The following is a 20,947-nucleotide window of genomic DNA, read 5'->3' as shown; positions in this document are numbered from 1 at the left end:
GACAAGGCAAATGGGGAACTCTCTGAAGGTCTTGAACCAATATGATGGTAAGTGGATCGGAAAATTATCCCTTACCATTTTTTTTTCTCAAACACATTGAGCGGTGTGTCATTTCCATTAAGAAGAAAGCGCAAGAAGCGCAAATACAAAAGGCAAAGGTGAGACCTAACAGGCCTCAAAGCAAAGGAAAAAGCCTACAGCTACTGTACAACAAGCAAAGAGAACAAAGCTAGTCATGGGGACGCGAGTGGAGGGGGAGACGCTCTAGAGCTCGAGCGCCCGCGGCCCTCCAAAGGTCAGCCTCCCCAAGGATATCCTCAGCAAGACGCGCAGCCACCGGTCGAGCGTCTTCAAAGACACAATCGTTCCAGAGCTGCCAAATGCGCCAGAGAGAGAGGTTGATGAGCAACCGAACCGCCTTGACCTTGCCACGAAGCCTAAGAGTGCCCTTGGAAAGCCACTCCGGGAGGTCCTCCGAAGGGCGGGGTAAGCAACGGAGCGCGCCTGCTTTAGAGAAGACCTCATGAAGGACCGATTTGGAGAAAGGGAAATCCAGGAGGAGATGCCGCAGAGTCTCCGGGTCCTGATCGCAGAGCGGACAGAGCGCGTTGAAAGGGAGGTGTCGGCGCTCCAAGCGATCCGCCGTCCAACACCGATTAGCAGCCGCGAGCCACACCCAGATCCGACATTTAAGCGGAGTCCAACACCGCCAAATCTGGGACCAAGTGGGGGAAGTCGGACGACCAACGAAGAAGTGGAGATAAGCGGATTGCGCAGAGTAGGAACCAGAGCTCGACCAGTTCCAGCGAAGAGCATCCTCCTGGTCAGGGACGAGCGTCCGACCTTCCATGTAGCTGCAAAACAAGCACCACTGCCATCACAATGTTAAGACTTTGCAAGTCATACGTGTTACAGAATTGCAAGAGATTGGTTAGCCACCAGTACAAGACTACTGTCAATGAGAGGATATCCGGTTGCTGCTCCCATTATGTTGGCTGTGCTACCAACAGTCCAACACACAGAAGCAGTACCAATAAGTCATTGACACAAATCAAAATTCAGAAGTTTTTACAATGTTGATACAAAAAAGTTGAGACTATCATGCAATCAAACCTTGAATCCAATTCTCAACTCGAGAAATACAAAATACATGTTGAAGCATGAATGTATCAAATTAAAATCTCTTCTGAATAGTAGCGGATTTGGTGCTATTCATGGCCGGATTTGTCTCCTTTTTTTTCCTCAAGATGTTGATCGAATTACATTTAAAATTGTTAAAAATTTGGTGGCATGGTAGATGCATCTTGTATCAATGTGGCAAAAACATCAGGTGTTTTAATGAACTTCGGGTGGTGCTTCCCCACTTTTCATTACATACTCTCATCTATTCTCCTTTCTCAAAGATGATACTACCCAGTGAGAAAAAGCTTTGCTTACTTCTGATTTGCCTTCTCTATTCCATCTTCCACTTTCTCAGCTAGCCTTTCGTCCCACACCACTCCCTTCACAATCTCTTTCAGACTGTGTCTTTCAGTTGATCGATCGTGCATTCATGCTCAGTAGAGTTATCTTTGTGGCAGCAAGCAATTCAAGGGTTCTGGTGCTTACAAAATCATAATATGGTGCATGCGAACACCACAGTCATTCAAATGGATTTGGAAATCTTGCTATCACAAGAAACACAAGTTATTCAATTGGTTACTGCTGGTTGACGGATTAACTACAGGATATTTAAAGCAGCCGAAAACTTCCTCTTTGCCCTCATACAACTATCTCCTGTGTGGGACGCCACTGGAATAAGGGATCGTCTATTCTTCCACAACCCTTTTGCTAGAGCTTGCAGGAACTGCCAAGTTATATTTGTGGATTTAAAAAAAAATCGAGGGGGTATCTGTTGATTTTACAACCCAAGAAAACATCTCCACACACTAGCAGCATCAGGGTGTGCCTTTCTTCATGAAGAAAGTGATCCTAGTTGCTGGGAGCCTGGGAGAATGTGGACATGCTGCACAATGACTACATGTTCAAGAATTTGAGACCTAATCTCTTCAGAAGTCATCGTAAATCCAAAAGAGGTATAGCACTTGCCTTTCATGAGTTTCATCGTGCAAGGAGTTAGTCTTATTTCCATTTTGAGCAGTGAACTGCCAATTTCCTGTAGCCTTTCTGATTCTTTTACTTTTTTTCATTTTGTGCTTGCTGAACCCCTAATTATATAAGTTATTTGCAGTAGGATGCTCTCCTACTGATTCTCTCAACAAAAATCCTCTGTGTGTGAATCATCAAGGACTAAACAGTTTACTGTACATTGATAACCAACATGAAGAATATAAATGAAACGCTAAACCTTCATCATCAACCTAACAAAAAGAAACATACATGCCATGGTATACGGTGTTCATGCTATACCTGAGTGAAGCTCACCGAGTCTGGAGTCGTTCAGCGGTGGGATTGGCATGGTGTCCAGTGTCCTGCCGGCTCGGTTGGCACCATCAGGAAGGCACATGCAAGCGAGGCTCCAATGTCAGTGTGCCGAGCAGCTTACCAGACTGAGAGCAGAGTTGTCGGGTGGTGGACAAAGTTGGTACAGGAGCATGGTGAGGATGACCACATTCTTGTCAGCCTGGTTGGCGCATATCCAAAGGACATCCAATGTATGCTGTAGGATCAGCGCCAGGGCATGCTGGTGGTGGTAACTGCAAGCTTGTGAACATGAGCATACCGCCTGCTCTACAGCTTGGTCCTAGGCTTGATTATTGAACAATATACATACAGCTAAACAAACTGAGGAAAAAATAAACAGTTTCCATATTAGGTGTCTGACTTGTTTGGACCAGAGAAAAAAATAGATGGAGTGATAAGTAGCACATCCATAATAAACTATTTTTTAGGAGCTAAAGACTTGCCTTGATGGGTACTCACGCATTCGCTTCATTGCAAGAACTGGGTAACTAACACAAAGTAACTACTTAGCAAGCAAGATGTAGAAATAAGGTGGAAAAATGGTTCCAAAATTAAACCACGAAAACAAGCAGAATGGTTACACTTTGCGTGTTAGGATCTTGAAGTCCGGCGTTCTCTGCCCGGTTGTTCCTGGTTACACTTTGATCTTTAGTATGAAATGCTCCTTTTTTGAGCGGATGCTTCATGCAGCTGCAGGTGGTCAGCATTATTTTGTTGAAATGCTTAAAAGAGGCGCTAATGGAAAGGGGCCAGCAAATGATCGTTATAAGTCTCCGCTGAATGGGAATCGCTGTTCCAATTGCAAGGGTTCTACTGCTGCCCGGAAGCTTGTCTTTTTTGAAGATGTTGAGGCGCATCTAGTGGTAATAGGTCTAGGTGCTCTTGTTTCAGGACCCGATGATGTGCCTTAATCTTTTTCCTTTATTTCCTCTGTTCCCTGCCTCCAAGCTCTAGTGTTTTTTTCTGTGTTTTCTCTATGTAACCTTCTGGTTGGATTCCCTCCGACCTTCTTTGGCAATAAATAGCTCATTGTGGCTGTTTCGTCAAAAAAAAAGAAAACAAGCAGAATGCAATTGCCCACTTGTTGTTGCCTGCTCATAATCATAAGTGTCGTCATCTTTAGAACAGGATCATAGAGGGAGAAAAAAGTAGCACATGGAAGTTCATCATGCTTCATTCGTGACCACTGTGTTAGACTTTACATTGGGCACTAGACGTGCACAGCTATATATCATTGAATCGGTTATTAGAAAATGTGGTTATTCCCATGAGCAAACAAAATGCCAAACCAGATTTTAGATAACTGGACGTCTGGACTACTGGAATTCCCTATGTGCAATTCATCAAACATACCATGTGTGCTCAGAAAACAGAAAAATCTTCCGCACCCATATATTTTTAACATGTCTGGGCATAACAGTTATAAAGACAGCGTTAACCTCGTGTTAATCATCTCACAGGAAGAAAAACATAACTATAATAATATATCTAGGGAAGGAATGACCAATACCTCAACAATATCATGATTTCCTTTGGCAGGTTGATGTTGAGACCAACCAACCAACCCGCCAGTGACGCTAAAAATGCAGTATCACATACATTTGTGGCGCTAAAAACAGTATGAGGTTTCAGATTGCGCCTACCTGGGTTATGTAAAGGAGCAGGACAAGAGGAACGTTGATCCCAGACTATTCCAGAGTGTCAACTCCGCCATGTTCGTGCAAACAAATTGGACGACCTCCCCTTAACCTTCCACGAAGGCTGCTCCATGATGTCAGTTGTTATCCCTCAGAACAATACACAAAGAATGCATAGAAAATTTGCAGCGGCGAACTACTGAAACCGCAAATAGGGAGAACAAGAGAAACAATGAGGAACAAGAGAAAGCGCCTACTGGATACTCAGGGGATTCCGGGATTGTTCGCTCACCGTGTGTAGCTCAGGACGAGATAGCATGGTGGTCGCCTCCGCCTCCGACAGCGTCAAGGGCTTCAGGAGCCGCCCAGGACGAGCACCTCATCGGCGGTGACGATGCACTCGAGCGGCAGGGAGCACGGTGGAGGGCAGTTCGTCCAGGGAGAGATTTGGGGCGTCCAGATCCATATTGCCGCCCGCGTGAGGCTACTGGGACGGCGGAGGTAGGCGGCGTCGGGGTGGTCTGCGCCACGAGCTAGTCTTCAGGGCGTCGGGGGAGGGGACGGATGGAGGCGCGGTGCGCGGATATATATGTCAACGATGCGACGGCGCGGGAAGGTGGGCGGCCACGGCGCCACTCGGAGGCTGCGGCGGCGCGACTCGGCGTTGAAGGAGGAGGGCGACGAGAGTGGATGGGCATGGTTGAGGGAGGTTCGGGAGGCGGCTCGGTCGTCGCTTCTCTAGAAGAAGTACCACTCCACGACCAAATTTCAAAATTCAGAAGCTTTCATTTCAAGCGAGAGAGTGCTAACAGATGTTACAGTTCCAAAAAAAAATTGAAGTCCAAATGCAAAAGCTATGAGATACAGGGTTATGATAAAAACATGGAATTAGAATACCAAGCAAGCAAAGATGACGCAGGGCCACCTTTCTGCTGGCTCTCCTTCATGAACATCATTGCCATACAACTCTCTCTCTCTCCACATGCGCTTTGTGTTCATCGTGTTGCCTACATAGAGTTTTGATGTGCTCTCAGGCGTGGGAGAACCGCCCTTGACGTGCTCGAGCTCCCAAGGGGTGCCTTGAGGACCGATGAAAAAGGTAGGAGAAGAATTTGGGGATTCTTGGAGGGTTATATTTTGTTGATGTTGCAACAGTATCTACAATGTCGGACATGCCAATCATGGTTAGAAGCCTAGAGCAGTCAAATGAAGATGCTTATATGCAATTTCTTCTTCAGGAGACCAGGACACTCATGCGCCAAGACTGCCAGTTGAACGCCTGATGGCACCTTGCTCTGACCTGAGCTAAATTAGTTGGGCATGCATGAGTCAAAGTGTGTTTGCATGCATAAACTGAATCTTGGATGTTGTAGCATGGTCTTTCGCGCAACGAGATTATGAATGTTGCAATAAGTAATATTCCCTCCGTCACATATTAAGTGACTCAAATTTGCTCAAATATGGATGTATCTATATTTAAAAAGCGTCTAGATACATGTAATAGAAAATCACTTAATATGGGACCGAAGGAGTATCGACCATTGAAGCCAGGACGCAGTAGTTCTTTTTTTGACTGTTGCATAGTGCCATTTTCATTTGTTTTTTCACCAATGCTCTACAGATGTTGTGCCATGATGATTATGGGTGACGGAATATGCTAATCATATCGCGCTTCAACGAGGTTATTTGGATATGGAGTCACCTTTCCTTCTCTAAATATGTTTGAAGCTAGCCTTTCCTTGTGTGAGATATTATGGATGTATTTTTATAAAATTTTATCTATGATTTGTAACTCCATGTCCAACTTTGCAGAGAGAATGCCGCCAATATGGAAACATGAAGGATGTTTTGAGGAAAGAAACATGAAGTTTCATATGCAAGAACATGCCTTTCATAATCCTGCATTCATGCATCCCATGGGATATAGTACTCATTTTTCTTTTGATATTTGGACTAGAATCTATCTGTCCTAGGTAACAATATGTTTCACTACGCCAATGATTTACTCTTATAAAAACTGGAGTATTCATATTGCTTCGAATTGGCATCATATTCTTTTTTTTTCAGTTTGTGCAGTTATTTGCCTATTTTTACTTTTGTTTTGTCAGCACGCTAACTGAGTGGCTGATCCCCCTTTCCCTGAATCCAGATGATGCTCTTCTACATGTGTCACAAATTCTCATTGTAAATACAAATTTAGCAAGGTAGATAGACTTCGTGGAATAGTTCTTTGAAACATCACTCTCAGTAATCTGTGATAATATTCATCTAGGTGTAACAGAAGTAAATCGTGTTTCAGCATAACCTTGTCATCAACTTTCTTCTTGCTAACCCTCGATAAGCAGCAGATGTTTGCTTACTCAAGCATATGTCAGTACAGTAATCTTCAGCGCTTGCTCATCATTTAGGATGCCAACCAACCATACCCTGTTTCAAACAACATAAATTCCCCCAAATCCTACGGGAAACCGAACTGCTTTCTATGTAAACTTTTGCAAAATTTCGTGGTAAATCGCTCCTCAAAAAGGCAGCTGGGTACATTACAGTTACAACTCTGTATTCTGCAGGTATACACACCGTAGCAATTAATGCTTCAATCTAGGACTAGGTCTCTCCTCTTTTTCGGGTTCGATGGCTCGGCGCCACCTGTTCCTTTCCTCATCATCGCCACGAACTCTGAATAATCTATCCTCCCATCCTATATTTGTCAGTCAAGAAAGTACTTTAGTTTCTTTCAGAATTCAGATACATGTATCATCAATTGTTCTGTATCTGTAAGTCTTTTTCCTAATAAAACGAATCTGTGATGTTCCACATTGCATCTGGCTTATATATGCACTGTGTCTACATAGCATGTTTTTGCTTACATTGTCAGAATCGGCTTCGGAGATGACCTCCTTGAATTCGCTGGGGTCGTACAGCTTTTGCTCCTGCAAGGCTTGCTCCAGCTCTTCTACTGTTATGAACCTGCAAGACATATGGGATAGAAATGCATGCTACAAGAGTCTCTGAAAGACTGGAATTCAGGTGTGTAAACTTTGCTGATCACTACAGTATTTATCTTATCGGTTGTTGCCCAACTTACCCACTGTTGTCCTTGTCGAAGTACTGGAATGCAGTGTAAAGGTGCTCCTCTCTGTCCATTCTGTTCATGTGCACCGTGGCCGTGACGAACTCCTCGTAGTCGATCAATCCATTGCCATCGGCGTCGGCCTGGAAATCGAAGCAGAGAAATAATTATTGCTCATCTTGAACATATATATAAGGCCATACGTGTCTGTTGATTTTTCTCTGAATTAAGGCTCACAGCTTCCATCAGTTGCTGAATCTCATGGTCTGACAGCTTGGTGCCTTGCTTGGCCAGCCCATTCTTGAGCTCCTCGAGCGTGATGGTGCCGCTGTTGTCCTTGTCCATGTTCTTGAACATCTCCTTGAGCCCATTGATCTCCTCCTCCGACAGGCACCCGGCTATGACCTGCATCAAATTCCAGCATATTATCAAATTATCTGATCGACGAAGTGTTGTTCATTTCAGTTGGATTTGATGGCACGTAAATGCATGTGTGCTTACCCTGAGTGCAGCTTTCTTGAACTGGTTCATGGCCCTGAACTGCTTCATCCTGTCGAGCACGACGTCGTCGAGCGGCGTGTCGGGCGCGTCTCCGTCTTCCTTGATCCAAGGGTGATCTGGAATCCCAAACATTTCTCAGGTCATCGATCGTCTTCATAACATTACAAGAATTCACAAGAGGAAAATCATTTGACAGGAATTACTGAGGACTTGGATGGCGGTGAGCCTCTCCTTGGGGTCAACATGGAGCATCTTCCTGACGAGATCCTTAGCCCCGTTAGAGATACTAGGCCAAGGATCAGTGACAAAATCGACCTCGCCGCGCAAAATGGCGGTAAAGATGGCATTCTCCGTCTCAGCCCAGAACGGCGGCACGCCGGAGAGAAAAATGTAGAGCATGACACCAATGCTCCACACGTCGGCCTCTGGCCCATACTTCCTCTTGAGCACCTCGGGCGCGATATAGTACGCGCTGCCGACGATGTCGTTGAAGGTCTCGCCGTCCTTGAAGAAGACGGAGAGCCCGAAATCGGTGGCCTTGATGGCGGAGGACTCGTCCCGGCTGAGCATGAGGAAGTTCTCCGGCTTGAGATCCCGGTGCATGACGCCCCTGGCATGGCACGTCTGGACCGTGCCGACCACGGTCCGGAGCAGCGACGCCGCGGCGCGCTCCGTGTAGTGTCCCTTGGCGATGATCCGGTCGAAGAGCTCCCCGCCGGCGCAGAGCTCCATGACCAGGTGGACGTTGTGCTTGTCCTCGTAGGCGCCCCGGAGGGCCACGATGTTGGGCTGCCCCGCCAGGTGCCGCATGATGGCCACCTCCCGCCGGACGTCCTCCACATCCTCTTTGCCGGAGAGTTTCCGCTTGGCGATCGTCTTGCAGGCCAGCTTCTCGCCGGTGATGGAGTGCGTGCAGAGGTATGTCACCCCGAACTGGCCGCGCCCGAGCTCTTCGCCGATGGTGTACGTCGCGCGCACGTCCTCTATCGGGTTGCCGAGCACCTCGCCCACCGGCGCCGAGGAAGACGATGATGGCTTGGCGTCGGCGTCGGCATTGGGGGCGGCTTTGGCGTTGGCATCGGCATTGGGGGCGGCATTGGTGTCCGCTTTGGCATTGGGGGCGGCGTCGGCCCCGGCGCGTGGGGAGTCGGACTTTGGGGGGCCCGGGGCTTCGGCCTCGGCAGCGGCGTCGACGGCGGCAGCCTGGGCGGCGCCGGTGGTGCAGCATTGGCCCATGGCGGGGGAGGAGGATGGTGGTGATGCGCGCTGGCCGCAGCTCCGGGAGAGGAGAGGCAGACACAGACATGCGCACGCACATAGGCCAGCCCGGCCACCACCAACCAAAGTTTGGAGGCTTCGTTATCTTTCTTCGCCCACACATAAAAATGGTTTTGAGCTCGGGAGGCAGAGAGGGAATGCCGGGAGGAACCAACTATCCTTCACTTCACCTTCTTCTTCTTCTTCTTCTTCTTCTTCTTGCCATATCAACTACGCTAGTCCTCGCCTTCAAAAAACAAAAAATTCCTTTTCCTTTTTTTCCTTTTCTAGGGAGTCATTTGGGCCAGGCCCAGATCCATTATCGGGGTTCGGCCCACTGAAACTTAGGCGGTCGCGCGATAGAAATCAGCCCCCGAGTCAAGGCTGGGCTAAACTAAACTAAACCCTACCGACTGTTGCTTTCCCCAAAGCCGCCGAAATGTCGTCGGAGCCGCCTCCACCTGCATCCGCCCCAGCCGCCGCCGCCGCCGCCGCCGCCACCACGGAGGGGCTCGAGGCCGACCTCTCCGCCGCCACGATCAGCAAGAAGCAGCAGAAGAAGGACGCGCGCAAGGCCGAGAAGGCCGAGAAGGCGGCGGCGTCGCAGCGCCAGACGCAGCAGCAGCAGCAGCCCCAGGCGGAAGCCGATGACCCATTCGCGGCCAACTACGGCGACGTCCCCGTCGAGGAGATCCAGTCCAAGGCCATCTCCGGCCGCGTGTGGACCGACATCGGCGACCTCGGCGAGGCCGACGCGGGCCGCTCCGTGCTCATCCGCGGCGCCGCGCAGGCGATGCGCCCCGTCAGCAAGAAGATGGCCTTCCTCGTGATGCGCCAGAGCATGAGCACCGTGCAGTGCGTGCTCGTCGCCACCGCCGAAGCCGGCGTCAGCACGCAGATGGTGCGCTTCGCCACCTCCCTCAGCAAGGAGAGCATCGTCGACGTCGAGGGCGTCGTCTCCGTCCCCAAGGAGCCCCTCAAGGCCACCACACAGCAGGTCAGCCCTAATCATCTTAGAATGGATGCTGGCTTTGCTCCTGTCGCCTAATTCAGCATGTTTAGCGCGTGCATCTAAGGTTTTGTTTGGGCTGTTATCCTCCTGTGTATAGCTGATGAATTGTTTGTTGTTCGTTTTGACTCCCAGGTTGAAATTCAGGTTAGGAAGGTCTATTGCATCAACAGGGCGATCCCCACGCTCCCTATAAACCTTGAGGATGCAGCGCGCAGCGAGGCAGAATTTGAGAAGGCCGAACAAGTAAGCCCTATGCGAACAATTTGCTTTGCTTGCTTCCTCTTTGCAGGAAGGGAGCACTCGATTTTCTTTCCCGGCAATTCATATTTTCTGTCTATGATTCTTATGACCTGTTGTGCCTAATGGGATTTACTCCTGCCGTGATTGCAGGCTGGAGAGAAGCTTGTCCGTGTTCTCCAGGACACACGCTTGAACTATCGAGCCATCGATCTGCGGACACCCGCGAATCAAGCAATCTTCCGCATTCAGTGTCAAGTTGAGAACGTGAGTAGTTTTCCTTGGTTGTACTGAATATTACTATTTCATGCAGTAATAGGTTATGTTCTATCAAATAGCATGTGGTGTTATGGCTAGCACTATTTGCTCTGTCATCAAATAGAAGCACGTCTACTTACCAATCGTTTTCAGTTTAGAATCTCCATCTACCAGCAAAAGGCATCTGCATATTAGACATCGAGCTTCTATTTCAGTCTGATTGTACATGAGATTTAACACACAGTGTGAACTGTTGTTTTGTCAAGACCACTTGCCATGGTCCCATTTATGTTCACCTCGCGAAGTTCTTTTAATGTATTTCTGTAGCGTATAATGATTTTTTCCCCCTTCTATTGGGTCCATGAATGTAACTGTTGTCGGATATACTCATGCAGAAATTCAGAGAATTCTTGTCTTCGAAGCAATTTATTGGTATCCACAGCCCAAAGTTGATTGGTGGGTCCAGTGAAGGTGGTGCCGCTGTATTCAAACTACAGTACAATGGCCAGCCTGCTTGCTTGGCACAATCTCCTCAGTTATACAAGCAGATGAGTATTTGTGGTGGGTTTGGGCGGGTGTTTGAGGTCGGTCCTGTATTCAGAGCAGAAAATTCAAACACTCACAGACATCTGTGTGAGTTTATTGGCTTGGATGCAGAGATGGAGATTAAGGAGCACTACTTTGAGGTAAGGAAGTTTTGGAGGACAAAAAAGAATCTCTAGTTGATTTACTGAAGTGATCATCACCAAGTAATGACTTTTTCACACAGGTTTGTGATATTATCGATGGCTTATTTGTAGCAATTTTCAAGCACTTGAATGAAAATTGCCAAAAGGAACTTGAGACAATCAATAGGCAGTATCCGTTTGAACCTCTGAAGGTAAAACATTATTCCTTATCATTTTATGTTTCTTATCATGTTATTATCTGGATGCTATTGCTTAAGCAACCGTCTCAACTTTTGCTAATTTATACAGTACCTAGAAAAAACCTTGAAGCTGACCTATGCAGAAGGGATTCAAATGCTGAAGGTACTAACTTGTACTCTATTCCATCATCATATTGGTGCTCAAGCTTATAAAATATATGTCTCTTTGTGTTCTCACTGCATGAGTGATGTTCTCACTGCATGAGTGATGTTACAAACCTTCGATAGCCGCAGTATAGTACATTTGCTTGGTTTTTTATTAAACTGTCTTAGTTCTTACGTTTTTAATTGTGCTCCACCAATTGGAGGTCTGTAATTCTGTATGAACAATGTTATCTACCAACTGTTACTTACAGTTTCGACATCATGATGTTTCGTTTGTTGGATTTTTTTATCCACCAAATTGTTTTTTTAAGAAAATATAATGGTCTGGCAGAAATTGGCAGCCTTTTCTTGCATGGTCAGTAGACTGTTTCTGGTTAGCTAAGAACTAACTATATCAGGATAAATATTCTGTTGTCAGAGCTCAAGGAACATGTTTTGTCCCGCTGGTTAGTTAAAATCACGTTTAGGTTTATGTAGTCAGAAAAGGAATGGTTTATTTGTGTTCCGCCAACATGACCTGTTGGTTGCTGAATTCAATATTTGACCTTGAGTTTAGATTAGAGAAAACTCATCTATGTTATCTGTGTTTATTGTTTAACTACAAAACAAGATGTATTGGTAGTTTTGAACTGAACCTGATACAGCAAAATGCTAGTATTACTTTGCTAAAATTATATAAATATGTGCTTGATAGTTCTGAAGTTAGAAAAGTACACTGGATTGATGATTATTTAAACAAGTATATGAACATGTGACATCAAGGGGTTTCTTGGATTTTGTTTCAAGCAAACAAGATTTTGTTAAATTATTTTTAGTGTAACTAGGTAATATTTGGATAAACTAGGATAACAAAATTGAGTTCTGTAAGTACTCACTTAAGTTCGTGGAAAAAAATAAACTCAGTTGATCTCTTTGGCAGGATGCTGGAACAGAAATCGATCCTATGGGTGACCTCAACACTGAATCCGAGAAAAAACTTGGCCGGCTTGTTAAGGAGAAGTATGTAGATTCTATTTCTCTTAATATTTATTATATCACTTTTCAAATTTAGTAAGCCAACTTGTTTGTTATTTGTAGGTATGGCACAGAGTTTTTCATCCTCTATCGATATCCTTTGGCTGTACGCCCCTTCTACACCATGCCATGTTATGACGACCCATCGTACAGCAACTCTTTTGATGTCTTTATTCGAGGTGAGTATTGAAAACACTATACACATAAGTTGTTTAGCTTCTGATTCTTGTTGCAAGGGCATAGCTTCTTGTTATGCTTGGATACTTAAGTTTTCTTCGATTTCTTGATTGTTTTTCTATACTTCCTGTGTGTGAGTTTTTCTCTTTCTAATTAGTGAGCTTGTTACTGGTCTATCTATTTTCAAACTGTATTTTCAATTGCTGCGTAGTTCCGGTAAATTTTGGAAACCAATCTGGGCAAGTGGTAGACTTTGTTAGTATTATGATGACGCGGAACTTCTCTTCAACCTTACTTTATGGTGGCATTCCTTGACGGTGATTAGGGTGTTGACAGAATGAACTTTTGGGGGAGAAAAGACCAACCGTCCTTACTTGAACAATACGCTGGCCTCTATTTACTTTTACTGAAAACAGTAGGAGAGGGCCGAGAGGCTCCTACTGTGGTATATATTAAATATGAAACACTGAACAAAATTACAGTTGGGGAACCCAACAATTACATTGATCAAAGAGAGTCTGTCAAAGTACCAAGAGGCTGAGAAAGAGTTTGCAGCACTCTAAAGCCAAGAGAAATCAAGACTTAAACTTAGCTTCACCAGTTGGACTCACTAATGAATCTGGACCAGTTCATAGTCCAGGACATAAACCGATAGCTAACATTGTCCCATGGTTTGCATCTTATGTCCGTCAATAGTGGAGTACAAAAAAGTCCGTACTAGTATAATTGAAGAAGAGATCATTTCATCATTCATATATGTGCATATATACCAATAAAGATATTAAGGTGGAGACATGCTTGTTCCTTTTAAGTCTGATATTGGACCATTTTTGCTGATATGACAGGTGAGGAAATTATCTCTGGAGCACAAAGAGTACACACCCCTGAGCTGCTGAGAAAACGTGCAATTGAGTGTGGAATTGATGCAAGTACAATAGCTTCATATATTGAATCATTCAGGTATGTTGTCTCATTTTACTATATATGTATGCATTGGACTGCTTGTATATGCTACTTCTCTTTGGTACTCATGGTGGTTGACAATTACAGTTATGGTGCACCTCCTCATGGTGGTTTCGGGGTCGGCTTGGAGAGAGTGGTGATGCTGTTCTGCGCGCTCAACAACATCAGGAAGACATCGCTGTTCCCTCGCGACCCACAGAGACTCGCCCCATAGATCTTTCGCTGGTCGACATCTTACCATCGTTCTTCACCAACCTGCTAGCCAAGTACAGAAACAAGCTACACTGAAGACAGCAGCGTGGTTTGTTACTGGACATAATGGCGCTGCCAATGGGTACCAACTTCAATGTGTATTGGAGCTTCTGTTACACTCTCAAAGCTACTTGTATTGACACCGACTCATGTGCGCTGGTCTGGAACTCTGGACTAAGAGTTTCTGTAGCAAGGTGTTTTCGGTTGTTCTGGCATACTAGACTAGACAATACTACACGTGGTTTTATGGTGTTATCGTTACCAAACGTGAGTTATGAGTGAATCGGATGCGTAGTTATCACAACGAAATGAGCAGTTACCTCGGTTCTCAAAATGGAAAATCAACTTAAATTTGAAGCAGTTTGAGAACGCGGGTTAAAAAAATGTTCGCTATTTCCAAATGAATGCCGAGTTGGGTCAGGGAGATTTTGTCTTGAGGCTCCTCTATTTTGTTCATTGGTACTCCTGGGAAGAGGTTTGGCTTCAGACGAATCATGAAGCCCATTCATATTTTTTTTCCAGCATGAAGCCCATTCAGTTCCTTTGCCATCTGAAAAATATGCCAGAAGGGTCAATACAAATGGCAAAGATTAAACATGAATTAGACTAATTGGCGAAGATTAAGGCATCTGTTAAATTAAACATTCTGCCTACACAGTTGACCTCAATTAATTAATTGTCCAGTGTCCTTGGCCTGCAATGCAAGGTCCTATCTTGGGCAGCAAGCACAACACAACTTGCCAATTTGCCATGTGATGATCACAGGGGCATGGTCAGGGGCATCCTCAAAATGTTAAAATCATTCATCTCCAGATTAGATTAAGAGTTAATTGTATGTTGGACAGCGCAAGTGCAACTTGTCCCCTTCAATCGGAGAGATGCAGCTTGCATATAAAAACCGAGAGGCACACCAGGATCTAGCCACAGTTCAACAAAACAAGATCATACTAGCAAGCAAGAAGTCAACATCAATGGATCACTTTCCCTCTTCTTCTCAGGTCCTCTTCCTCCTGCTTCCGATAGTACTGTACATCTCCTACCACCTGTCCGGAGCTCTAGCCAAGAAGAAGCCGACCACGCATGGCCTGAAATCCTACCCGCTGCTCGGCCACCTCCCGGCGTTCCTCAAGAACCGCCACCGCTTCCTCGACTGGTCGACGGAGCTCATCCTGCGCAGCCCGGAGCAGAGGATGGGCTTCTGGTTCCCCGGGATGCTCACCGGCATGGTCACCGGCAACCCAGCCGACGTCGAGCACGTCCTGCGCGCCAACTTCGGCAACTACCCCAAGGGCGCCCGCTCCATCTCCATGCTCCACGACTTCCTCGGCGGCGGCCTCTTCAACTCCGACGGCGAGCAGTGGCAGTGGCAGCGCAAGAACGCCAGCCTCGAGTTCAGCACGCGCTCGCTCCGCGGGTTCGTCGTCGACGCCGTGCAGACCGAGGTCGCCGACAGGCTCCTCCCGCTGCTCCGGCGAGCGGCGGCCGCCGGCGAGGTCCTCGACATGCAGGACGTGCTGGAGCGGTTCGCGTTTGACACCATCTGCGTGGTGTCCTTCGGGCATGACCCGTGCTGCCTTGCCGACGGTGGAGCTTTGACGGAAGGGAAGTCGGGGTTCATGCACGCGTTCGGCGAGGCGCAGGACCTCATCGTCGGCCGGTTCCTGGAACCCGTGGCGGCTTCCTGGAAGATCAAGAGGTGGCTCAACATCGGCACCGAGCGCCGCCTGAAGAAGGCCATCGCCGACGTCCATGACTTCGCCATGGACATCGTCCGCGCCCGCCGTGAAAGCTCGTCTTCCGTGAAAAGCAGAGACGACGTCTTGTCAAGGTTCGCAGCGAGCGACGAGCACGGCGACGAGGTGCTCCGGGATATCGTCCTCAGCTTCCTGATCGCCGGCCGCGAGACGACGTCCTCGGCGCTGACATGGTTCTTCTGGCTCGTGTCGTCCCGGCCGGACGTGGCGGCGCGCATCGCCGGCGAGGTCCGCACGATTCGGGCGTCGACGCGCACCAACCCCGGCGAGCCGTTCGGGTTCGACATGCTCCGGGACATGAGCTACCTGCACGCGGCGCTCACGGAGTCGATGCGGCTCTACCCGCCGGTGCCGATCGACTCCCAGTCGTGCGCGGCCGACGACACGCTCCCGGACGGCACGCACGTCGGCGCTGGCTGGTCCATCACCTACAGCGCGTACGCCATGGGGCGGCTCGCGGCGGTGTGGGGCGAGGACTGCATGGAGTACAGGCCGGAGCGGTGGCTCGGAGAAGATGGGGGGTTCCGGCCGGAGAGCCCGTTCCGGTACACGGTGTTCCATGCCGGGCCGAGGACGTGCCTAGGGAAGGAGATGGCGTACGTGCAGATGAAGTCCATTGTTGCCAGCGTGTTAGAGGAATTTGCTGTCGACGTCGTCGGCCAGGACACCGGCGCCGTTCCGGAGCATGTGCTCTCGGTGACGCTCAGGATGAAGGGTGGCTTGCCTGTGCAGATAAGGAGAAGGGTCAACAGTAACGATAACGTCTGAGCGTAATTTGGTTATGTTGTTCCTTTTCGATTTGAAATAAAAATGCTTCAGTTGTTTGGGTTCTGTTGATGCTATCTGATCAAATAAGTCAGTGATCCATGAAGCATGAACATCATTAACTGTTACTTCCTCCGTTCCATAAAAATTGACACGGTTTTGAACTAAACTTAGTTCAAATTCATGCCAACCTTTATGAAACGGAGGGAGTATCTGTTAACTCACCTGGATGTCAGGCCCCGGAGGCCCGGACCATCGCGCAGGGTGGTGTAATTGTTCGCGCCACCTTCCTCCGCAGGCATTTCGTCATACAGAAGCAGACCAGCGGCTAATTCCTACTCCTGGGCGCATAGTGGCCGTTGAATTTGACAAAACGGTGGATTCACAGTTGGAACACGTATGAACTATGAACTCCACACGATGCCGACGATTTCAAACATAGAGGTAAAGACGTACGAATTTCTGACCGATATTATTACACCGAGAAGCAAGTTCGACGGAGGCAACCTAGCAGCTGACAACAACAACGAAAATGGCTGGTCCAATCGAACCGAATTGATGGCCGCACGTGTCTGATCGTTGACAAAACAGAGGCAATATGTTACGTGTTCACGCGGACGCGCCGTCGCCGCCGACGACGGCGAGATGGGCGACGTCGCCGGCCTTCTCCAGGACCCATCTTTCAGACTCGCCGGCGCCGGAGATGCGGAAGACGCAGATGCAGGTGTTGTGGAGCTTGCCGCGCACGGGGCTGGCCGGGTCGGCGTGCGTGCACAGTTCCTCCATGCTCGCGCCGTGGGTCACCACGATCACCCGCTCCCCTGACCACAACCAAGAAGCAGTGAGACAAAGATATTAGTAGCATGCTGGACGAAACTGCTACTAGCTTGCATGCTAATATCTGCTCACCTCTGTGTTTGGCGGCCACCGTGTTGAGGTACGAGACGCACCGCCGGGACAGCTGCTCAAGGCTCTCGCCACCACCCTACACCAACCAAATTTATGCAAGGTTAAAATCTTCTCTACGTTTCAGGGTACTAGTAATTAAGAAGAATTTTCTGACACAAGTATGGTTTGCTTACGGGGATTCCTTGGGCTCTGTCGTCGGAGGAGAAGAAGCCGGGGTTGACCCTGACGGCGTCGCCGTACGCCAGGCCGTGGAGGTCTCCCATGTGCCGCTCTCTCAGCGCCGGATCCAACACCACCTGAAGAACCAAACGCCCCCCATTACACTGGCCATGAAAACCCAGCTCGGGGTCAGAAATTCAGAATGTTGCATATACAGACGACGTACGTTGGGTACGCCGCAGGCTGTGGCTATGGCCTGCGCGGTCTCGGCGGCGCGCCGGAGGTCGGAGGAGTACACGGCGGCCGGCTTGGCTTCTCCCGCCAGCCGGCGCGCGACCTTTTATACAGATTCATTCATTCATTCAGATTCAGAGTTTTCGTCGAACTGAAATTCAGATCATGATTGTTTCGAAATTTTGAGAGCGAGCGTGTGTACCACGAGAGCTTGCTGCCTGCCGGTCTCGTTGAGCTCCGGATCCATCTGCCCCTGCGAACACGCGTAGATTTTGGGGAAAATGTTGTGCCTGTCAGCCGGGGAAATTAAATTGGAACGCTCATGGAGGAATTAAGTGGACTTGGCCGATCGACCTGGATGATACGGGCGGCGTTCCACGGCGTCTCGCCGTGCCGCACCACCACCACCTCCGCGACCTGCTGCTCAGGAGGAGGAGGAGGAGGAGACGTCTCTGCTCCACCGGCCATGGTGGTTGGTGGCGTCTGTCTGGCGCTGCAATCTCGCTGCAGAGAAGGAGGATAATATAATGATCCGGCGTTAGCTATATATCTGCAGGCCTGCTTGCAGCTTCCAGGAAAGTGATCATCGCGTTGCATATTAGCCTGTTGTTTAGTGCTGTCTCTACTTATATTACTCCACCATTCTTTTGACTGGAAACCTCGCCGGAGGTCTCCCGTGTGCAGCGGTGTGCTGCTCCCTCAGCGCCTGATTTCTAACCCCGTACCACATGGAAAACACTCAAAAAGACCAGGACGCGATTGCTTCTCTGGTTCTGCACCTATTTCCTGTAATTTCCCGTGCACATAACGTGAACAAACAAAAAGGCCTGTACTGAGTTCTTTTGCCATAACCTCTGAATGCAATGTACGTAGCACTGCCCATATGGAAAACTAATCTAGATCATTGAAGGTTACCGAACCTCCATAAAACTTAGTGAGCCAATAGCAACAAAACAGTTGTCTAGGAAGCTAGCGATTCAACAAATAAACGAGATGCTAATGTTTCCTGAAACTTTTCAACAGGATGCACAAAAAGGAGTTACATCAGCACGCGGGTGCAAATTAAAGGAAGATGGATCACGCGCACGCGCAAGATCAGCAGCAGTTTAGTGTATTGGGTTAACTGAACAACTCTAACAAGATGCGGTCAGTAAAATAAATACTCCTAAGTAAAGTAAGTTGAGATATCAAACGAAACGACGCAGGTCTGAAGCACTCAATGGACCGATCATCGTAATATTTCAGTATATATCAAATGTGTGAATCAAACAGCTCAACCAAAAGCTCTGCCTGTTACTGGAGAACAGCAGAGATCGGCCAGCAGTTTTGAAACGGGAAAAAACTGGATAACAGCACAACAAACCGAAACAGAGCAAGTACAGAATCACGGGCAACTATATCTGATTCTGAACGCACCACATCCTCCACAGCAGCATTGCCGGTGAGCTTAGCGAGCCGTGTCTGTAGTTGCCGGCGATCTGAAACTCACGCGAACACCTGGACTCACACACACGCGCGAACTGGAAAAACTCAGAGAGAGACGCGAGGATCTGCGCTGTGTAAAACGTGCAGACTTTTCTGTTGCTTTCTTCCCTTTATTTATACCGGCATCGAAGTGATCCGGATATGCAGGAAACTACAAGCTGATCTCGCGAGCTTACCGGCCATGCCATCCCATGACGCTGGACGTGTCTTCGCCACTAAACGCGCCACTCCCGGTTGCCATCGTGCCATCCCACGCGACCCGGTCGAGGCGCCTAACTCGCTAGTTAAAAGCTACTGAAAATAACTGACGAAACTGACGGACGCGAGGTGTGGACATATACACACTGCTCGGCCGATTATTCAGCTAACTCTAACTGAAAGTGCTAACAGAACGGGCAGCGGGATTATTCAACAAATCACCCCCTTAAGCCCGATGCCCTTCAACTCACCTCCTTCACTCCAAGCAGCTGTCGCAAGTCAATGAACTTGACACGCCCGAGTGACTTGGTGAGGATGTCCGCCAATTGACCTTCAGTACGAACATGATCCACATCCACCTTGCCCTCCTCGATGCACCCTCTGATGAAGTGAAAGCGAGTATCAATGTGTTTGCTCCTCTCATGATGCACAGGATTCCTGCTTAGGGCAATAGCAGATTTATTATCCACAAGAAGCTTCACCTTCTGTGGATCTTTGCCAGTAATCTCTCCCAATAGTCTGCTCAACCAAATGGCCTGACAAGCTCCTGTTGAGGCTGCGACGTATTCCGCCTCACATGATGACAGAGCAACAATATTTTGCTTCTGAGATGCCCAAGACACAACACTGGAACCAAGGAAAAAGACTGTACCGGTGGTGCTCTTTCGGTCGACAACATCTCCGGCAAGGTCGCTATCGCTGTAGCCCACGATCTCCTCCTTTCCTCCAGACTTGTACACACAGCCATAGCTCTTTGTGCCCTGGACATACCTCAAAATTTGCTTCACTGCAGCCCAGTGCTGTTTCCCTGGCGCCTCCATGAACCTGCTGACGATGCCAACATAATATGCAATATCTGGCCGGGTATTGACTAAGTAACGCAGGCTGCCAATGATGCTGCGGTACTGACTTGCATCGATCACCTCCCCATCTACCATCTTACCAAGCTTCAGATGATTCTCCATGGGAGTGTGGCAGGAGTTGCAATCACCCATGCTCGTAGCCCACGAACACACCGCGGCCAGCCCTGTCGGAGAGCTTTGTGATGCCCGGCCCGATGAGCTTGAAATGGGCCAGGCACCCGAACGTGCGCAGGTAGTCGACCTTGGGCTTCTTCTTCCGCCAGGCTTCGTATGGCGTCATGCCCTTGAGGCTCCTTGTAGGCGACCGGTTCAGAATATGCACCGCCGCCTTGACAGCTTCAGCCCAGAACATGGGCGGCATGTCCATGGACTTCATCATGCTTCTGGCCATCTCGATGACAGTTTGGTTTCGCCGCTCCACGACACCGTTCTGCTGCGGAGAATAGGGTGCCGTGGTGTTGCGCCTGATGCCTTCTTCCTCACATAACCGGGTGAATTCGTTGGAATTGAACTCGCCGCCCCTGTTCGTGCGGAACGCCTTGAGCTTGGCTTGCCGGTCTGTCTCAGCGAGAGCCTTGATCTTGCGGAAGTAGCGGAAAGCCTCGTCCTTGCTCCTGAGCACCTCAAGCCACATATATCTACTATGATCATCAACGATCAGCAGAAATTTTTTGTTACCGCTCGAGGACGCCGGCGTGATTGGTCC

General features: G+C 48.4%; 5 protein-coding genes across 11 annotated transcripts; 2 read left to right on the top strand and 3 right to left on the bottom strand.

Annotated features, from left to right (window-relative positions):
* Positions 1 to 31: 31 nt before the first annotated feature.
* LOC104584798 lies at positions 32 to 4,870 on the bottom strand. Of its 6 annotated transcripts, none has more exons than XR_002965969.1 (4): positions 4,393 to 4,870; positions 4,107 to 4,224; positions 2,410 to 2,784; positions 32 to 871 (listed from the first exon to the last, which is right to left on the bottom strand). XR_002965969.1 is itself a non-coding variant. In XM_024462774.1 (2 exons), the coding sequence occupies exons 1-2, from the start codon at positions 1,548 to 1,550 to the stop codon at positions 265 to 267; spliced, it is 720 nt and encodes a 239-aa protein (XP_024318542.1). In that variant the 5' UTR covers positions 1,551 to 2,399; the 3' UTR covers positions 32 to 264. The 6 variants fall into 6 exon arrangements, 1 of the variants encoding a protein (XP_024318542.1); XR_002965970.1 differs by having other exon boundaries at positions 2,410 to 2,696; XR_002965967.1 differs by having other exon boundaries at positions 2,410 to 4,299.
* Positions 4,871 to 6,393: 1,523 nt separating this feature from the next.
* Positions 6,394 to 8,907, bottom strand: LOC100837127 (calcium-dependent protein kinase 25). Its single transcript, XM_003578916.3, has 6 exons — positions 7,875 to 8,907; positions 7,672 to 7,787; positions 7,408 to 7,575; positions 7,186 to 7,313; positions 6,968 to 7,067; positions 6,394 to 6,798 (listed from the first exon to the last, which is right to left on the bottom strand). The coding sequence occupies exons 1-6, from the start codon at positions 8,905 to 8,907 to the stop codon at positions 6,694 to 6,696; spliced, it is 1,650 nt and encodes a 549-aa protein (XP_003578964.1). The 3' UTR covers positions 6,394 to 6,693.
* Positions 8,908 to 9,322: 415 nt separating this feature from the next.
* LOC100836819 (aspartate--tRNA ligase 2, cytoplasmic) lies at positions 9,323 to 14,158 on the top strand. 2 transcript variants are annotated; one of them, XM_003578915.4, is made up of 10 exons: positions 9,368 to 9,925; positions 10,073 to 10,183; positions 10,331 to 10,444; positions 10,831 to 11,121; positions 11,205 to 11,315; positions 11,413 to 11,466; positions 12,388 to 12,467; positions 12,546 to 12,661; positions 13,505 to 13,619; positions 13,710 to 14,158. In XM_003578915.4, exons 1-10 carry the CDS (start codon positions 9,368 to 9,370, stop codon positions 13,834 to 13,836), a joined length of 1,677 nt encoding a protein of 558 aa, XP_003578963.1. In that variant the 3' UTR covers positions 13,837 to 14,158. The 2 variants fall into 2 exon arrangements, with proteins under 2 accessions (XP_010238758.1, XP_003578963.1); XM_010240456.3 differs by having other exon boundaries at positions 9,323 to 9,925; positions 13,505 to 14,158.
* Positions 14,159 to 14,556: 398 nt separating this feature from the next.
* On the top strand, positions 14,557 to 16,521 carry LOC100846448 (cytochrome P450 94B3). The gene has a single exon (XM_003577036.4). The coding sequence runs from the start codon at positions 14,753 to 14,755 to the stop codon at positions 16,394 to 16,396; it is 1,644 nt and encodes a 547-aa protein (XP_003577084.3). The 5' UTR covers positions 14,557 to 14,752; the 3' UTR covers positions 16,397 to 16,521.
* Positions 16,522 to 16,795: 274 nt separating this feature from the next.
* Positions 16,796 to 18,579, bottom strand: LOC100846141 (phosphoglycerate mutase-like protein 4). Its single transcript, XM_010240454.3, has 6 exons — positions 18,050 to 18,579; positions 17,898 to 17,948; positions 17,688 to 17,798; positions 17,476 to 17,598; positions 17,303 to 17,378; positions 16,796 to 17,214 (listed from the first exon to the last, which is right to left on the bottom strand). Exons 1-6 carry the CDS (start codon positions 18,290 to 18,292, stop codon positions 17,003 to 17,005), a joined length of 816 nt encoding a protein of 271 aa, XP_010238756.1. The 5' UTR covers positions 18,293 to 18,579; the 3' UTR covers positions 16,796 to 17,002.
* Positions 18,580 to 20,947: the final 2,368 nt, after the last annotated feature.

Source organism: Brachypodium distachyon, chromosome 4 (genome assembly GCF_000005505.3).
Source record: "Brachypodium distachyon strain Bd21 chromosome 4, Brachypodium_distachyon_v3.0, whole genome shotgun sequence".
NCBI classification, from domain to species: domain Eukaryota; kingdom Viridiplantae; phylum Streptophyta; class Magnoliopsida; order Poales; family Poaceae; genus Brachypodium; species Brachypodium distachyon.
Note: the sequence above shows the minus strand (reverse complement) of the source record. Positions and strands in the feature narration are given on the sequence as shown.